General features: G+C 38.7%; 1 protein-coding gene across 2 annotated transcripts in view; it reads left to right on the top strand.

Moving 5' to 3' along the window:
• The window catches only part of LOC114143884 (ovochymase-2), a 33,579-nt gene extending 18,169 nt beyond the window's left edge, over positions 1-15,410 (top strand). For both annotated transcript variants that reach the window (XM_028016261.1, XM_028016262.1), the window contains exons 9-25: positions 1,641-1,781; positions 3,567-3,812; positions 3,917-4,102; positions 5,458-5,567; positions 5,674-5,774; positions 6,613-6,890; positions 7,863-8,026; positions 8,106-8,289; positions 8,381-8,599; positions 9,796-9,930; positions 10,011-10,232; positions 10,310-10,492; positions 11,017-11,129; positions 11,997-12,091; positions 12,316-12,605; positions 13,370-13,530; positions 15,081-15,410. In XM_028016261.1, the coding sequence (XP_027872062.1) occupies positions 1,641-1,781; positions 3,567-3,812; positions 3,917-4,102; positions 5,458-5,567; positions 5,674-5,774; positions 6,613-6,890; positions 7,863-8,026; positions 8,106-8,289; positions 8,381-8,599; positions 9,796-9,930; positions 10,011-10,232; positions 10,310-10,492; positions 11,017-11,129; positions 11,997-12,091; positions 12,316-12,605; positions 13,370-13,530; positions 15,081-15,269 (3,017 nt within the window). In that variant the 3' untranslated portion in view covers positions 15,270-15,410. The remainder of the gene's footprint in view (positions 1-1,640; positions 1,782-3,566; positions 3,813-3,916; positions 4,103-5,457; positions 5,568-5,673; positions 5,775-6,612; positions 6,891-7,862; positions 8,027-8,105; positions 8,290-8,380; positions 8,600-9,795; positions 9,931-10,010; positions 10,233-10,309; positions 10,493-11,016; positions 11,130-11,996; positions 12,092-12,315; positions 12,606-13,369; positions 13,531-15,080) is intronic.
• Positions 15,411-16,579: the final 1,169 nt, after the last annotated feature.

Below are 16,579 nucleotides of genomic sequence, written 5' to 3'. Positions count from 1 at the left end.
CATTTTACAAGTCTCAAAGGAAATTAATGGAGAGCAATATTTCTATAAAATGGCTTGCTTTTAACCTTCTTGAGTATAAAAGCCTGGAAAACTAACAATTTTCAGACATGTTTGGTTTGAGACAATAAAACATTTTCTGAAAATGCGCATAGAGAGGCGGTTTTTGACGTAGGGTGTATAGGCAGTTGCCCAGGGCGGCATCACAAAGGAGTGGGGAACCCAAGAAATAAAACATATCTTATCTGTCAATTTCCCTTAGTTGCTGTTGCGAAAGGGAGACTACATTACCTGCTTCCTGCTGCAAAAAACAACAAAAAAAACATTTTAATTGGTTGGTGTTTGTCAAAAGGAGGGGCTCGCTCAAGGCACCATTCTTGCAAAAACCATAATTGCGTGCATATTTTTATTTCAGGCTGTCAATGTTAGGCATACAACAACAAAAAACCTATCACACACTAATATTTTGTTGGACTGCCTATTTGATCATTACACACTGTAACATTGTTTCGATAAGCTTCTGCAATGTTATCAGATTTATTACCATCCAGTGTTGCAATTAATGCAGAGCTACTTATTGTATAAATTGCGGTTAAATAACTTGTTGCCAGCTGGAAGACAGTTGTCCGTCCAGTAACGATCCAATAGGAAGCTCATATATCTTTGCTCAGTTAAATTCAAATGCCAACTCTTTTTTGACCAGGCATTATGTTTGATCTTTAGCTTGATAATGGTGTTGTTAAAGGCTTCTGTAGCTTCAGAAAAGCTATGTTTACTAGCTATGTTTCTTGTTGCAGACCTGTTTCCTGATCTGCACACACAAAAAAAACCTACCTCAAGTTTTCTTGCAAGTCTTCCTCTTTTGGATATCGGGATTTTTTTAGAGCTGAGAGTACAGATAGAAATAAGAGATTCCTGTGTTTTTGTAATGACGGGCTCAAAGGGTTTGAATGCTGTTGGGTGAGCCAGCTGGATGGTAGTTAACATTTTTCTGTCCAGACGGCGAAGCCGTGCATGTGCTGTAGAGAAGCCCATGCCACCTTACAGATTTTTTCTGTTTTTGCTCTATTGTCATTTTTGGATCATTATCTGATGAGTAAATACAAAATAAAGTTTTCAAATGACAAAAAAATAAATACTTTTACTTCAAAGATTATTTATATAGCATATTTACAACAATCTCACCTGACCAACAAGGTTGCACAATTATATGGTCAGTGGAAATGCAGCTGCTGCCTTTTTCTTGCTTATTCTTTAACCTCCTTTGGTTTATGCATATGATGTTTTTTGATATATTTTTTTCTGCTTCATGTTGTCAGACAGGTTCTCTTTAAATTATTTTTTAATTCTACATAATATAGAATAAAGTCTATTGTTTCATTGTTCAATATAAAAAGTTTTAATAGGTTAGAATTTCAGTCATGCACAAAATAGAGTGCATACTCCATCAACAACATGCACACGCAGCACAATACGTGCAATAAAGTGCATTATCTTAATCAGCGGAGATTCTGCACCCAGATCATCTGTTATCTACACACTGTTCACTTATCCTGTTTACAGTTCCAAATCTTATCTGCTCAAAGGACCTTCGATCCACCACATGAACCTGTTTTATCCCTGCTCCTTTGCTTCATTCTCAGGTACACACTGCGGCTACATCCTGCCCCCACTGGTGGTCAGCGCCAGTAACTCGATCTCTGTCAACTTCCAGTCGGACAGTCGCCTCACGGATCGAGGATTCTCTGCAGAGTTTGAGGCGGTGTATCCTGAAGATATCGCAGGTAGCATGGCAGAAACACCTTCACAGCTCAGGGAGGAAGTTGTTGAAGCACCTCAATGTCTCGTTAACCAGTCATAAACACATCACTGTGCCAGATACTCGGCTGCTGCAGCTGCCTGAGCTCTGTGGAAACATGGGTCAAAGTACTGAAAAGGAATCAAGAGCCAGATAAAACCTTTTAATCTTTTATCATAATGATTATCATCCTAAAAGGATAGAAAGCCCCACTTATTGCAGAGAGGTAGAACTGTATGTTGCTCTGGAACACCTCATCCACACAGACACAGGAGAGCTACCTTGACTTTAATACTCAAACACAGTCCACATTCTTTACACTACTGAGCATTAATTTCTGTTTTCTGACTGATTCTGCCTGGTAGCTTAAATAAACAAACAAATGAATTAGAAGGTCCACCAAGTGGGGGTTTATCGCACTTTTTGATCAATTATAAAAATTCATATGATAAAAATCTGTGATTTATTGTTGTCTTCATAAATTTGAATTTATATTAAAAAACAAAACTGACATTATTGGAAATGTTATTTTTACTTTTTTCCCCACTGTTCCACAAATATCATTAAATTTAAAAATATGATTAAAGTTACTACGTGCAATTTAGTGGCATCCTGAAGGAGCCAGATTAAAATAAAAATGTTTTTCAAGAACAGTATTTGTGTTTATGGCCCTATGACTACTAAAAATCCTAAAAAGATCGAATATTTTTTATCATCATTTTTATTGTTGTCACAACAATAGTACCACAAGATATCCTGACAAAGTTCTAAGTCCATTCCGCCACCGGCCGTAGCACTGGGTTTATAAACTAATGTTAGCTCCACTGAAAAATAACAGTTAGAAGGCTAACACTAACGCTGTTATCAAGGTAACCCTTGCTCATATGAGCAGAAATCAAAAACATTAAATAAGTTAAAGTAACGTCAGCTAAAGATAAATGCTACGACAATGTTATATTAAAAACATTAGCTTAAAATAGCAACATACATATCATTTGCATATAAATGCAATAATTAGCGATTGTTAAAGGATCATTATATTCCACCTTTATCAGAAATAATTGCCATCAACGGCTCTGTTTTGCTAAAGACCCCCTTAGCTGCCCAACAAGATGCCTGATGTAAAACAATAAGTTCAGCATTGAACAATACAAACAGCAATACCAGGGAATTTATATCACCACTTCTGAAAGAAACGGTGTTTGTGAAAGAAAAAGCAACAGAACTGTGAAAAAGTAGGAAAAAAAGTCATGAAATCATTTTCTAAACAAAATAGAACTAAATAACATTGTATGTTTTTTTATGTTGTTTTTATTTAAGGAATGTGTTTTGAAATTGGTTTACTGTAGGATTTTTCAGTTCCCAGATTGTATTTGCTTAGTTATGCTGTTTAAGAAATCAGGAGACAACAGTGCATCTGTTGTCTCCTGATTTCGATCAAGTGATAACTGATTGTAGCAGTCTTTATCTTGAGAAAAGCAGTTTTGTTAAATACCTTACCCTCAATTACAGATAAAGATCTATTTCTGTGCATGACTCCTCTCAGCTTCTGTAGCATTGCAGCTGTTTTTGCAGAGTGAGACATTTTCAATTTGTACAATTTGTTGAACCAAAGTGCAAAATTCTTGTTCTCATTCTGTTTGCTTGAAAAATGTATTTCCTGCAGTAGACTTGTAGATAAGTGTATGTACTCAATTCCTTGTTTAAATACTTAATCTTTCCTTTATGTATCATACCATCCATCTCCATGTTATTTGTTTCTGCTTTTTAGACATCCAAGGATGTGGCTTTTCCTCTGAAGAGGAAACTGGTGTTATCAAGTCCCAGAACTGGCCGATGAACTACAATGCCAACATGGAGTGCATGTGGAACATTGCTGTGCCTTTAGGGAAGAAAATCACTTTGACATTCACTCATTTTGACCTGGAAGCCAAAGACTTTATCACATCTAAGTGCTACGACAATGTGATGCTGTTTGACATCAATGGCTTGACTAGCGCACTAAATCAAAAACATGGTAAGTTAGGGTAGTTTTTCCCCCTATCGTAATCACTAATAATTCAATTACACAGCCTCTATGTTTTTACTTACTGCAGACTAACTATTTTCGGTTTCATTTAGGACCTTTATGTGGAACAAACCTGCCCAACAGCATCCAAAGCAAAGGCAACAGGCTGCTGATCCGTTTTCACGCAGACATGTTTACTGAGGCTAAAGGTTTCAGAGCCTACTGGACTACAGATCCCAGTGTCCCTGCTCCCACTGAGCCACCTGCTGAACAAAACCCCTGGGACGGCATCCCCATAGGTAGACTATCTGTGTCAGCATAAAGCCATTAACTACATTAAAGAGGAAAACTTAAAGCTACACTGATCAGTACTGGGCTTCACAGTGGCGCAGTTGGTAGCACTGTTGCCTTGCAGCAAGAACCCAGAAGGTCCTGGGTTAGATTCCCGGCCCACGGTCTTTCTGCACGGAGTTTCATATTCATGCGTGGGTTCTCTCCGGGTACTCTGGCTTCCTCCCACAGTCCAAAAACATGACTGTTAGGTTAATTGGTCTCTCTAAATTCATCCTAGGTGTGTGTGTGTATGGTTGTTTGTCCTGTCTGTCTCTGTGACAGAGTCTGTCTGCCCTGCGACAGACTGGCGACCTGTCCAGGGTGACCCTGCCTCTCGCCCGAACCGTTCGCTGGAGATAGGCACCAGCACCCCTCCAAAACCCCAGTAGGGACAAGGGTGTTAGAAAATGGATGGATGATCAGGACTGTAACTTGTGGCTTGGGGGAAAGTAACCTATAAGTGAAAGTGAAAAATAACTTCTTAGTCTGGAAAAGTACCCAGTATGTCGTGAAGCATAACCTTTACGTTTTCTGTAACAGTAGTTTATAAGTTATATAAAGTGACATATAATTTAGGTCCAGTTTAGGAAAGAATTACTTCAGACTGTAAGAATGAACAGGCTTTTTTTCTAACCAAAAAAACCTCCAAAAGAGGAATCAATTTATAGGATTTAATATTAGCGTTAATCATTCCTTCTACTAATGTTTGCTTAGTATTGGTATCTCAGATGTCCAGTTACAAGTTTCTATACTCAACATGAGGTCCAGTTTAGTACAACAGAAATGTGTTTGGGCATACGCCGAGTGCCTCACCTCCTAGATGAACGAACAAACACGGTTATTTTGGATGCTGAGAATACAGTGTGAGGTGACCTGCTGCTTTACTTCCCTTCCTTTGCTGGTTGTCACCTTATTTCCATTCTTCATCCAGGGATGAGCCCCAGGTGGCTGCAGCCACTGACAAAGCAATTTCTTAAACAGAGTTTGATAGATGGACAGCGCTGTTTTTATAGGATTTCATTTTCCTGCCAAGCTCAGACAGAGTTTCCATATTAGCAAGGTTACAGAAGGGAGCAGAAAAAATAATTTGCTGTCTGGGCGAACAAAATGAATGTACAATTTTAATTTGCATTTTGACAGAAATTATCTTTCCCCAGCAAGTTGTAGTGGAGGCGTGTTTTTTGAAGCGGCAATGTCAGCCGTGTGTGTCTGCAAAAATAATTTTGGAAAACATGTATCAGTGCAAAACAGAGGTTTATCTGTCAGCAGCAGATTTCTGCTCGTTATTCTGCCTGTACTCAAACACAAACATTTCTTGTAGATTGGCCCGAAACGTGCGGGAAACCGGCCGTTCCTCCTTCTGTCGTGTCACGCATAGTGAATGGAGAGGAAGCTGTAGCGCACTCCTGGCCCTGGCAGGTGTCCATGCAGGTGGGAATGTTCACAAAAAATGCATCAGAGTTTACAGGAGCAGCTACGGTTTCTGGACTGATGCAGTATTTATCTCTCTGCTTGTTTTTTGGTGCGTTTCTTTCAGGTCTGGCCTTCCAGTCAGCCTGAGCCCAAGTTTTTTCACACCTGTGGTGGGACTTTGATTCATAAAAACTGGGTGCTAACAGCAGCCCACTGCTTCATAAGGTAAATACAAGAAAAAATAATCTCCTAAATGCAAAGTGAACTTGTCTTATTATACAGTGAAAGCCATTTTATCACCCTGAAAATTTCTTCTTCATGAAATAATTGCATTAATTTTCCACAACCATCAAGAACTGTACCAGAAAGTCCAACCCAACTCTGTAGTGGCTTCATTAATATGTCATAATCAACACTGTCACATGCTGCACTGTGCACAAACTGTACAAACGCTGTGGTTGTGCTCCAGTTCATACACTTCAAAAACACAAAATCCAACCAAGTATTTGTGGTTTAGTTTTTAGTACACTTGAAATAAGACAAAAACTAACTGAGAAGTAACTTTTCATACTTCAGAAGATATAGGAGCTTGTTTTAAGTCAATAAATCCTTAATATTGATGAAAAATGACTTGGCAAATTATTTCACTTATAACAAAACATTTTTCCTGTGTTATCAGTGAAATAATGTGCCAGTGGAACTAATACTTTTCATCAATATTTATGAATTATTGCCTTAAAACAAGCTCCTATATCTTGCTGAAAAGTTACTTATGAGCTATTATTGTCTTATTTCAAGTGCATTAAGATATTTGCAGTAGAAACTAGACCAAAAAAACTTGGTAAGGTTTTGTGTTTTTGCAGTGTACACTTTGAACACTTTGACTAGAGCTACTGTAGTGAGCACAGAAACCACACTGACTGGTCATTGTTAAGAAGTTATTTAATTCTTGAAATACAGCTTTTTCAATAACCTGTAAAAAAGTTCAAGAGCTGTGAAAACTTTTGCAAGGCTCTGTAGCTTAATAAAATAAAGTCTAACCCTCAATTAATTTATCCCCCAGATATGCAGATGAGCTACAGCGCTGGCGTATGTGCCTCGGCAAACACAACCTGACCACCGCAGAGCCAAGTGAACGCTGCATCAGCATCTCTGGCATCTATCGCCACGAGGGCTTCCAGTATCCCACAGTTCCCACTGTGGAGTTTGACATTGCGCTGGTGAGGCTGGTTGAGGACGCCGCTCCCACAGATCAGATTTCCTTCGCTTGCCTTCCCTCTGAGGAGGAAATCCTTCCTGAAGGAAAGAAGTGCTACGCCACAGGCTGGGGGGACGAGACAGGTGCTGTTTCTTCATGTTCAGCAAAGCTACTCGGTCACTTTTTCATTTTCAAACCAGTTTACAGTATTAAACTGCCGCTTGATCCTCTGGGTTGCCAGATCAAAAAACACAAAACACACAAAAAAACCCAGCCCAAATCTCAGCCTCTAAACTAAATTCACGTTGTTTTGGTTGGCTGACCAGAACCAGATGCCTTGAGAATTTTAGTTGTTTTATCACTGGGATTTCTATGATACCCTGCTACTACGACATTTAATTAACCAATGACAATTAATCATTGTTGGTGTCACATTTGACAGGTTCTATACTGCAAAAACACAAAATCTTTAGTATTTTTGGTCTAGTTTCCTGTGCAAATATCTCAGTACATTTGAAATAAAACATAAGTAACAAGTAACTTTTCAGAAAAAAGAGGATCTTGTGTAAGTCAATAATTACTTAATTTTGATTTTTAAAAAGTCCCAGGAAGAAAAACAATCTGGCAGTGGAACTAATGCTTTTTCATCAATATTTAGGAACTATTGACTTAAAACAAACTCCTTTTTCTTGCTGATTTTTTGTTTTCAAGTTAGATTTATCTTATTTCAAGTGTACTAAGATATTTGCAGTAGAATCTACACCAAAAATACTTCATATGATATTTCAGAATAAAAAAACTAATAAAATTAGCGCAAGAATAGTCTTTTTTTTAAATTGTACAAGTTCTTTTGCTTTCCTGTCACACAATAAGAAATATTTTCCCTAAAAAAACAGCCAAATGTTTTGAAAAGCAGCCCAAATATTAATACCCCAGTTTAGTTGTTTATTTCAACCCAACAAGCCCAATCAAGTGGAAACCAACCCAATCTGGCAACACTGATCCTCCAAAACAGTCTGTGTCTCAAAGTTTTTATGCCACCTGCTGGACAGAAAAGGAAATACTCCTCCTGATGATCAAAATGCTGAATAAATTGCTTTTATGTGTTTAAGCAGGTGATTCGATGAATCCTAAAGCTTCAGAGACGCTCAACCAGGTGGCCCTTCCTGTTGTCCCGTATGACACCTGTAAACGAATGGATTACTGGTGGTTCCAGTTGAAGACCTCCATGATCTGCTGCGGATACACACTGCCTGACGAGCTAAAGTCTGTCTGTCAGGTAAAACAAGCCACAGAAGCTGTAATAAAATGACATTCTGTGAAGAATGTGCTTCATTTTGGGTTTGTAACTTTGACAGGGAGACTCTGGGGGTCCACTGGTTTGCCAGGACACACCTGGCGGTCCCTGGGAGGTTCATGGTATCACCAGCTTTGGTCCTATTGGATGCATAATGAACAAAAAGCCCTCCGTGTTCACCCGCTCCTCAGCCTACCTTCCTTGGATCTCAAATGTCATCCGCAGGGAGCTCTACAATGAGCACAGTATGAATCTATTTGCCTGAAATTACCCACTTTGTCTAGAAAATCAGAGCATGTGTGCGCCCATTATTCTCCTTCTGGTTTTTCTGTGCAGCATCGGGTTGTGGAGGGCCGAAGGAGTTGTCCGGCGAAGGCGGCACAGTGTCGTCGATGAGTTACCCCGCCGCCTACAGCAACAACGCCCGCTGCCAGTGGAACATCGAGGTGCCTGCAGGGAAACTGGTGCACCTCCACTTCGCCGGTTTCTCCCTGGAGGAGAGTCAGCTGTGCATGAACGACAAAGTCAGCCTCACAGACAATGTGGGAAGTTTGGGTGTGTGAAAGTCTGCTGCAGCCTGTTATTTTCAGCAAAAACATGTCAGTCAGGTGACAAAGTGTTGCTCCGGCGAAAGATTGACATTTTTGACGTCCTTCTTCTTGCTCGAATGTTTCCTGACTTGCAAAACAAAACCCGTCCATAAAGAACAAAGCAAGAGCAAAATATTTAAATCTGCAAAGGAATGAATCCACAAAATAAACAACAAATACTTATGATTTCTTATAAAGACGTCTAGAATTGTAAAACTAGAGTTACAAATAAGGATCTAAACAAATGAAATACATTATTTTTTCTATTAAGGGACCATACGAAGCTTCTTGCACATGATAAAAATAACGTGAAAAAAAAACGCGTCTTGGCCTGAAATGTCGAAGGTCTTAGGTCTGACTTACACCTGCAGATCCAGACATTAATTCAATACTTCACAGCACAAAATCATCTTTTAAAGCCATTCTTACCAACTTCCATGTTTAAAATAAAAACCACCATTTATTTAACTAAATAACATGGAAGAACTTCAGACTTCAAAAGTCTGAAGTTTTCAGACTTTTGTGTTGTTGGTTCATCCAGTTAAGTCCGTGTTTTAACCATTTAGCTGTTTATATGAAGATTTGAAAAGTAATCCTGAATCTTTCTAGTTTGTATTCCTGTTTTATGTCTTAAAATGGTGTCAAACTCACTTTCATTTTAGGCCATATCAGGATCATGAATGGTTGTGCTAGAATGTTTTCAGAAAACCCATTAACAAACTGTTAAAATATTAATAAATAGCCGTATCTGCGTTTGATAAGTACTTTTTAAAATTAAATAATATTGTCCCTCCAAGATTATGTGATTGTTTTTCAGATTTTTTGCAATCACTGATTTTGTGGAGCTACTTCAGAAATATTTGCTAAATATTAGCAATATTTGTGCTTATGCATGACAGTAAATGTCACATTTTGAATCCCCATCGTTTTTGCCATTTGTGAGGAACATTTGCAGTAAACCCACAATTATGCATTAGCACAAAGAAGTGTGAGGATCTGTTGATTTTGAGTGAATATCAATGATCGAGTTTTTGCGAAAAAGTGAAGGGACTGATTGGTGTAATTTGATAGCATACAGATAAAAACTGCTTTGATTTGATTGATAAAATAATATTTAAGCACATAACTGCTATCTGAAGAATTTCTTCTTCTTTCCAACAGGGACCTACTGCAGTCATGTTCCCCCTGCAGATTTGGTGAGTGATGGAACTAAACTTCAAATCAGCTTCTCCACTAACGACAAGGTGGTGGACTCTGGCTTCACTGTGACCTGGAAGGCGGTGGACCCTACAGAGGGTGAGACGGGCTCTAAACCTGCTGGAATGAGACACAACATATGCAGCTGTTACATGACGTGTTGTTTCATTCTGCTGCAGCTCCATGCGGAGGACGTTTCAGCAGCAACCAGGGGGAAATCACCTCTCCAAACTGGCCCAGTGACTACAACGCGCAGAGCGTCTGCACATGGCTCATCAATGTTCCCTCGGCAGAAAGCATTCACGTGGCGTTCACTGACTTCGAGCTGCAAGCCGTTAACCTGTTTGGAAACTGTGTTGACTACGTGGAGATCTTTAATGGAGAAACCATGGCATCACTTGGTTTGTTGCCATCACACAGACTCAATCTTTGTTCAGTTAATTCTTTAGTAACCTTGTTTTCTTTTTCTGTCATCCAGGTCGGTTCTGCGGCTTCGCCCCACCTCCCACCTTCACCATCCCCAGCAACACGGCTGTCATCCGCTTTTTGAGTAATGGCGCAGATCAGCAGAAAGGTTTTCGAGGTTACTGGACCACTGATGCTAGTGTTGTTCCGACTTTACCTCCTCCTCCTCCAAACCCCTGGGACAACGTCATTATCAGTGAGTGGAACCAGCTAAACTAGCTGCTGCTAACTCTCCTCTGAGGTTTCTTAATGCTGGGACAAATAGATGACATGTTGTTCTATAATCCTGATCTTCAGAGGTGGGAAGAGTACCCAAAAATTTACTCATGTAAGAGTAGCACTATGTCAGCATTTTTTTTACTTTTTTTCCTGTTATCTTATTTTAAATGTACAGTTCAAATTCAAAAATACTTTATTGATCTCGGTAGGAAATTATATGTTGTTAATTCAAATTTTCGAGGAGTTATTGTAGACAGTGATGGCTGTTGGCTGTAGCAGTCTGTATTACAGCACATTTGAAGAAGCCTCTGACTGAAGACACTCTGTTTTCCGAAGACCTTCTAAGTAAGATAGTGCAGAGATATAATTTAGATTCAAATTCTTGGTAAGATTTTGTGTTTTTGCAGTGTAAACTCTTAGACTGAGTTTGTTGGTGACATAAAAACACATCTTAGTCCTGGATTACTGCATAAAGTTTACGTTTCAAACTTCTGCTCTCAGATTGGCCAGAAGATTGTGGAAATCCAGCAGTGAAACCTAAAACGACGACTCAGCACGTCGTCAACGGGGAGGAGGCCAGGCCGCACTCCTGGCCTTGGCAGGTCTCAATGCAGGTGCAACAACCTTCTGCTTTCCCACCTTCCTGTTAGAAAAAATACTTTTTAGGACTTTTTACACTTTTGTTTCCATGATTATTTTTGCTTCACCGCTTAGAAAAACTCACACAGTAGTCTGTTCATATTCAGCAGTCATGTCATTTCTAGTTAGGAACTATTAAATTGAGAATTTCTGGTCCTAAAACACCAGAAACTAACAATAAAAATAGCAGGAGAAGTTTATTTAATGAGAGCAAAGCTCACATGACCAGCTCAGCAACGTTGGTTCTTCTTTTAAGTCCCTAATTCATTTGCACAATATTTCAAAGTCCAGCTACTGATAATAATAATTTGGTGCTGATGTGTTAGAATATGAGGTATATCCTTATTTGCATAATCAACAACAAAGAATAACGTTGAGAGATGTTCAAGATTACACATTCTAATGTAGTTGCCTGTAGTTCTCATGAAATTATTAAACATATTATTCTCATATTATTCTGACTTATTCTGGTATTTATTATTTAATTTTTGTTTATTATTAAATTTCATCATTTTAATGTATTATTTACTACTTAATTTCCCCTTGGGATTAATAAAGTATTTTTGAATTGCATTAATATATTGACTTTATTCACGGATTATTCCGTCTAGTGTGACATTATTCTTTTATTTTTATGACTTTATTCTGATCATATTTTGACTCTATGCTTGTATTATTTTGATTTTATCTCGTAATACTATAAACTTTTTCTTCTAATATTATGACTTATTATAATTAAAAAGAATCTTTTAGCCTTCCCCTAATACTCTGACGTAGGTGTGTCCTTATTATTAAATTAATACATTTTCTCATTATAATGTTTTGTTTTCTTGTTTCTGAAGGCGACACTCTTGCCTCCCATACCTTACCTGCACAACTGCGGAGGCTCTTTGATTCATGAGGAATGGGTCCTTACTGCTGCTCACTGTTTTATGTTGTCAGTATCTTACACAATAAATAAACCTTTTTTATTGTATTCTCAACACATTTTAGCTTAAGTTGGTTGTTTAGTTGTCTCAGCTCCATCTTTGACATTCAAGCAGTTGTTTTTGACACTAAGCACTCTGAAAATGTATTTACCCGCTCCACTTTCTATTAAATCGTGTTTCATCGATTACTGTTGGAGTATTGAAGCATATTTATGTTCCATGTGCTCTTCAGCCCTCTGAACAAACCCTCCTTGCACCGCATGTGTTTGGGAAAACACCACATGAACTCCTCCATGGACGTTCCCTCGGCGGAGAAGTGCTTCCAGGTGGACGAGATAATCCGACACGAGGGCTTCGTGTATGAGCAGGATCCCTCTGACATCACGGACGACATCGCCCTGGTGCACCTGAGCGAGCCCGTCAACATGACGAGGGAAATCAGCCCCGTTTGTCTGCCGAAGCCCGGAGCCGTGATGCCGGCGGGGACGCCGTGCTTCGTCACAGGATGGGGAGACGAGAAAGGTAGACATATTTTGGTGTTGAGTATTTTTAATAGAAAGATTTCCTTTTATATTAAAACAAGATTCTTGGTTTTGCACATTAAAATATTCTGTTGAACCACAACAATTTAATTTGTATTTTAAGTATTTTTATTTATATTTGACGGCTTATTTCAGACTTTTTTGTTAGCCAAATTATATTTATGTATTTTGTAGTTTCTTTGATGCACTAAAGGTATTGTGTAATTGATATATAAATAGTTTTTACTCTAGCGACTGTTTATAAAAAAAAAGTAAAATGAATAAATTAAAGAATCCACTCACCCCACAAAAACGAAACAGCAGAAATGTGGAATATCATCTGTGATATTGTTGTCGAGGTATTTAAGAAAATATATTCTAATAAAAATGTTTGCCAATATCGCCCACCGCTACTAGTTATAAGTGAAATAATCGGCCAGTGGAACTAGCGCATTCAATATTAAGGACTTGACTTAAAACAAGCTCCTATGTCTTGTTGAAAAATTACTTGTATGCTAGTTTTGTTTTGTTTCAAGTGTACTAAGACATTTGCACTAGAAACTGGACCAAAAATACTTGGTAAGACTTTATTATTTTCCAGTGTGAGGGTTTTAAGAGTCTTGCAGTTTTATCCATGCAGGGGGAGCAGCAGCCCATAACGTTGTTTTTCCTAGTTCAGTACAAAATATTGGAACAGACATTAGTAACGAGCCTTGGTGATAGATTTTGCAACTTGTAACATCTGAAACATTTTGCTTTTCTCAGGTAATTTGTTCCCTGTTGTGGCTAAGTCGTTGAACCAAGCAGCTCTTCCAGTTGTTGACTTCCAGACCTGCAGCAAACCTTCGTACTGGTGGGACACGGTTCGGCCCTCCATGATCTGCGCCGGCTACGAATCCCCCGACGAGCTGAAATCTGCCTGCCAGGTTCGCATACAACCACACACTCTGAAAATAAACCCAGGACAGTTTAGGCCAGGGGTTCGCAAACTTTTCCATGCCTTGGTTCCCAAAGCAGCATTAGCTTCTTGCTAGTAAATCCCTTTGCAAGCCCACAAACAATGTAGCATGCTTTACATGCTACAAAGCATGTAAAGAAACTTTTAGTTGTGTTTTTTTTCCTTTTATCCACTATTTAATAATTATTCAATGCTGCCTCATAACTTCTGACTTAGTCAGTCATGAGTTTTTAGGTCTTTTATGCAGCAGAGCTGCTGGACAGTTTCTTTTAAGATTACGTTTTTACCAAGAAACTTGTTAGAAAAAAACAAGGAAATTTGTGACTTTGAAAAGTAAAAAAATTGTTAGAAAATCTCAAAAATTTTGAGATTAATCTCAGGAATTTTATGCACAAAAACCACTTTGAAATTTCTTAGTTTCAGAAGTTAAAATTTTTTTTACTTTCAGAAATTTCCAGTGTCAAAAGTTTAATTCTTCAGATTTTTGATCTTGCAGAAATTTCACGTATTTTTCTAGAAAATTCTTGAAATAATTTTCACAATATCTGAGCTTTTTAGCAAATTTTTGACAAAGTTTAAAATGTCCAAATTATTTATAAAATAACAGATTAATATCACAAATTCAGAGGTTTTTTTATAACAAATTTTCAACTTTTCAAACTCTGAAATCTCCACGTTTTTTTTCTTTAAAAAATTACTAAGCCTAATCTCAAAACTAAGAGATTTTTTGGCGGAAATTTACTCCTCTGTCTTTTTTCTATCTGCAATGACCCTAATGCGCTATTGAATAAAATGGCATTATATAAAATTCTTTATTTTTACTTTTTTCAAATCATTTTCCATACAACTTTCTGAGGCCTTACTAGCGCCCCCTTGTGGCCACCCAGGAAGCCCTCTTTGAAAAACTAAAGGATTTCCTTTTTAACAGTCTTCGAACGTTACATAAGTGTGTTGTTGTCACGTAGCTGGGTCGTCTTTTTATTCCACAATCAGCCGGCTGTTTTGTTTGCGGTCGCTCAACCTTGATTAGAAATCGCCGCTGCCCAGATTGCAGCTATAATTGGACAAAAAGCACATTCGGGCATTATTTGTTTGCCGTAATGACCAGCCATGCGAGCAGGAGCATGGTTTAGAGGGGTGGGCAACTCCAGGCCTCGAGGGCCGGTCTCCTGCAACTTCTAGATGCATCTCTACTTCAACACACTTGAGTCAAATAATGAGGTCATTAGCAGGACTCTGGAGAACTTGACTGCACTTAGGAGGTGATTCAGCTGTTGGAGTCAAGTGTGTTGGACCAGGGAGATGTCTAAGAGTTGCAGGACACTGACCCTCGAGGCCTGGAGTTGCCCACCCCTGGATTAGAGTCTCAGAGCTACAGAAAGCACTGAACAGGTCAATAAAACCTCAGTCAGGTTTCACTCCCCCAGGTTATTAATAAACCGTTTGCCCCAAATTCAAGGACACAGAAATGAGTCGTCTCGTTTTCATGCATCAAAAGTTTATTCTGCTGCCCTGCAGGGCGACTCGGGCGGTCCGTTTGCCTGCTCCACCGCTGGGACCTGGGAGGTGCACGGTGTGGTCAGCTTCGGACCGCAGGGCTGCATCAAAGACAAGAAACCATCGGTGTTCACCCGAGTGTCGGCCTTCAGCCACTGGATCGAGAACAGCATCCGGAAGTTCATTTATGAAAATAACAAAACGATATGAGATCTGCACAGATCAGGATGAAATGCTTTCAGAGTTCAGAGTTGTGTTTTATTGTCTTAACTACATAAAAGTGAGAATAGAGAGTATTTAATCATGTAAGTATCACATTTATGTTCAAAGAAAATTTCATATATTTGCAAATTTGAGTTTATATTTCAATTTCCTGTTTAGTTGTTGCACAGTGGCGCAGTTGGTAGAGCTGTTGCCTTGCAGCAAGAAGGTCTTGGGTTCAATTCCCGGCCCGGGGTCTTTCTGAATGGTGTTTGCATGTTCTCCCTGTGTATGTGTGGGTTCTTTCTGGGTACTCCAGCTTCCTCCCACAGTCCAAAAACATGGCTGTCAGGTTAATTGGTCTCTCTAAATTCTCCCTTGGTGTGAGTGTGTGTGTGTATGGTTGTGTGTCCTGTCTGTCTCTGTGTTGACCTGTGACAGACTGGCGACCTGTCCAGGGTGACCCGCCTCTCGCCCGGAACGTTAGCTGGAGATAAGCACCAGCACCTCCCGACCCCACTAAGACAGGTGTGAGAAAATGGATGGATGTTTAGTTGTGCCACTCAAGTTTTTAAATGTTGCAATATTTTTGTTATCCTTTGCTTTTATTGCTTTTAAAAAGATGGAAACTTATCTGAGGATGGATTAATCAGAAAATGATTAATCAATTAACCCAAAAATGATGAGCCACTAGTTACTATGGTGATTCAATTCAAATCATTTTGTTTGTATCCCAGAGCCTTTTTTTTTTTTCAAAACTGTCACTTCTTTTAACTTTTGTATTATTTTGCCTGCTATTATCTTCTCTATAATACAATTCTTGGTTGAATTAAATTATTTTAACTCTGTCAGGTAAATTATTTATCCGTCAGGTGTGAGAACACACACATTTTTCTAACCAATACACAGATTTTGCTTCTTCATCGCTGTCTAAAATTATGACATAAAATAAAGAAAAAGGTGTGCTGAACAGTAATACATGGTCACCATTTTAAAAAATGTGAAAAGTTGGAATTTTTACTCGATTTCCAAATTATAAATCTACACACCTTGTTTAAAAACTTTTAAAAATCATAAACATCAATATTTACAGCTGAAGTTACTAAAAAAAACTGAATTTAGTTTCTTCTTTTACCTAATATTTGAATAATGAATAGATTTTATCCCAGCGGTCAGTCTTCCTCTCCTCCCTGTTATCATCCTCTATCTTCCCAGCCTCATTTCCTTGCAGAGAGTCTGCAGGACTTGTTCATGTTTGGGATTTTATCCCGAGTCACATGAGCGTCTCGGTGAGCCAATGGGAGAGCTCGGCTCGGGTT

Source organism: Xiphophorus couchianus, chromosome 5 (assembly GCF_001444195.1).
Source record: "Xiphophorus couchianus chromosome 5, X_couchianus-1.0, whole genome shotgun sequence".
In the NCBI taxonomy this organism is placed as follows: domain Eukaryota; kingdom Metazoa; phylum Chordata; class Actinopteri; order Cyprinodontiformes; family Poeciliidae; genus Xiphophorus; species Xiphophorus couchianus.
The sequence above is the reverse complement of the archived record's forward strand: the minus strand, read 5'-3'. Positions and strand labels throughout refer to the sequence as shown.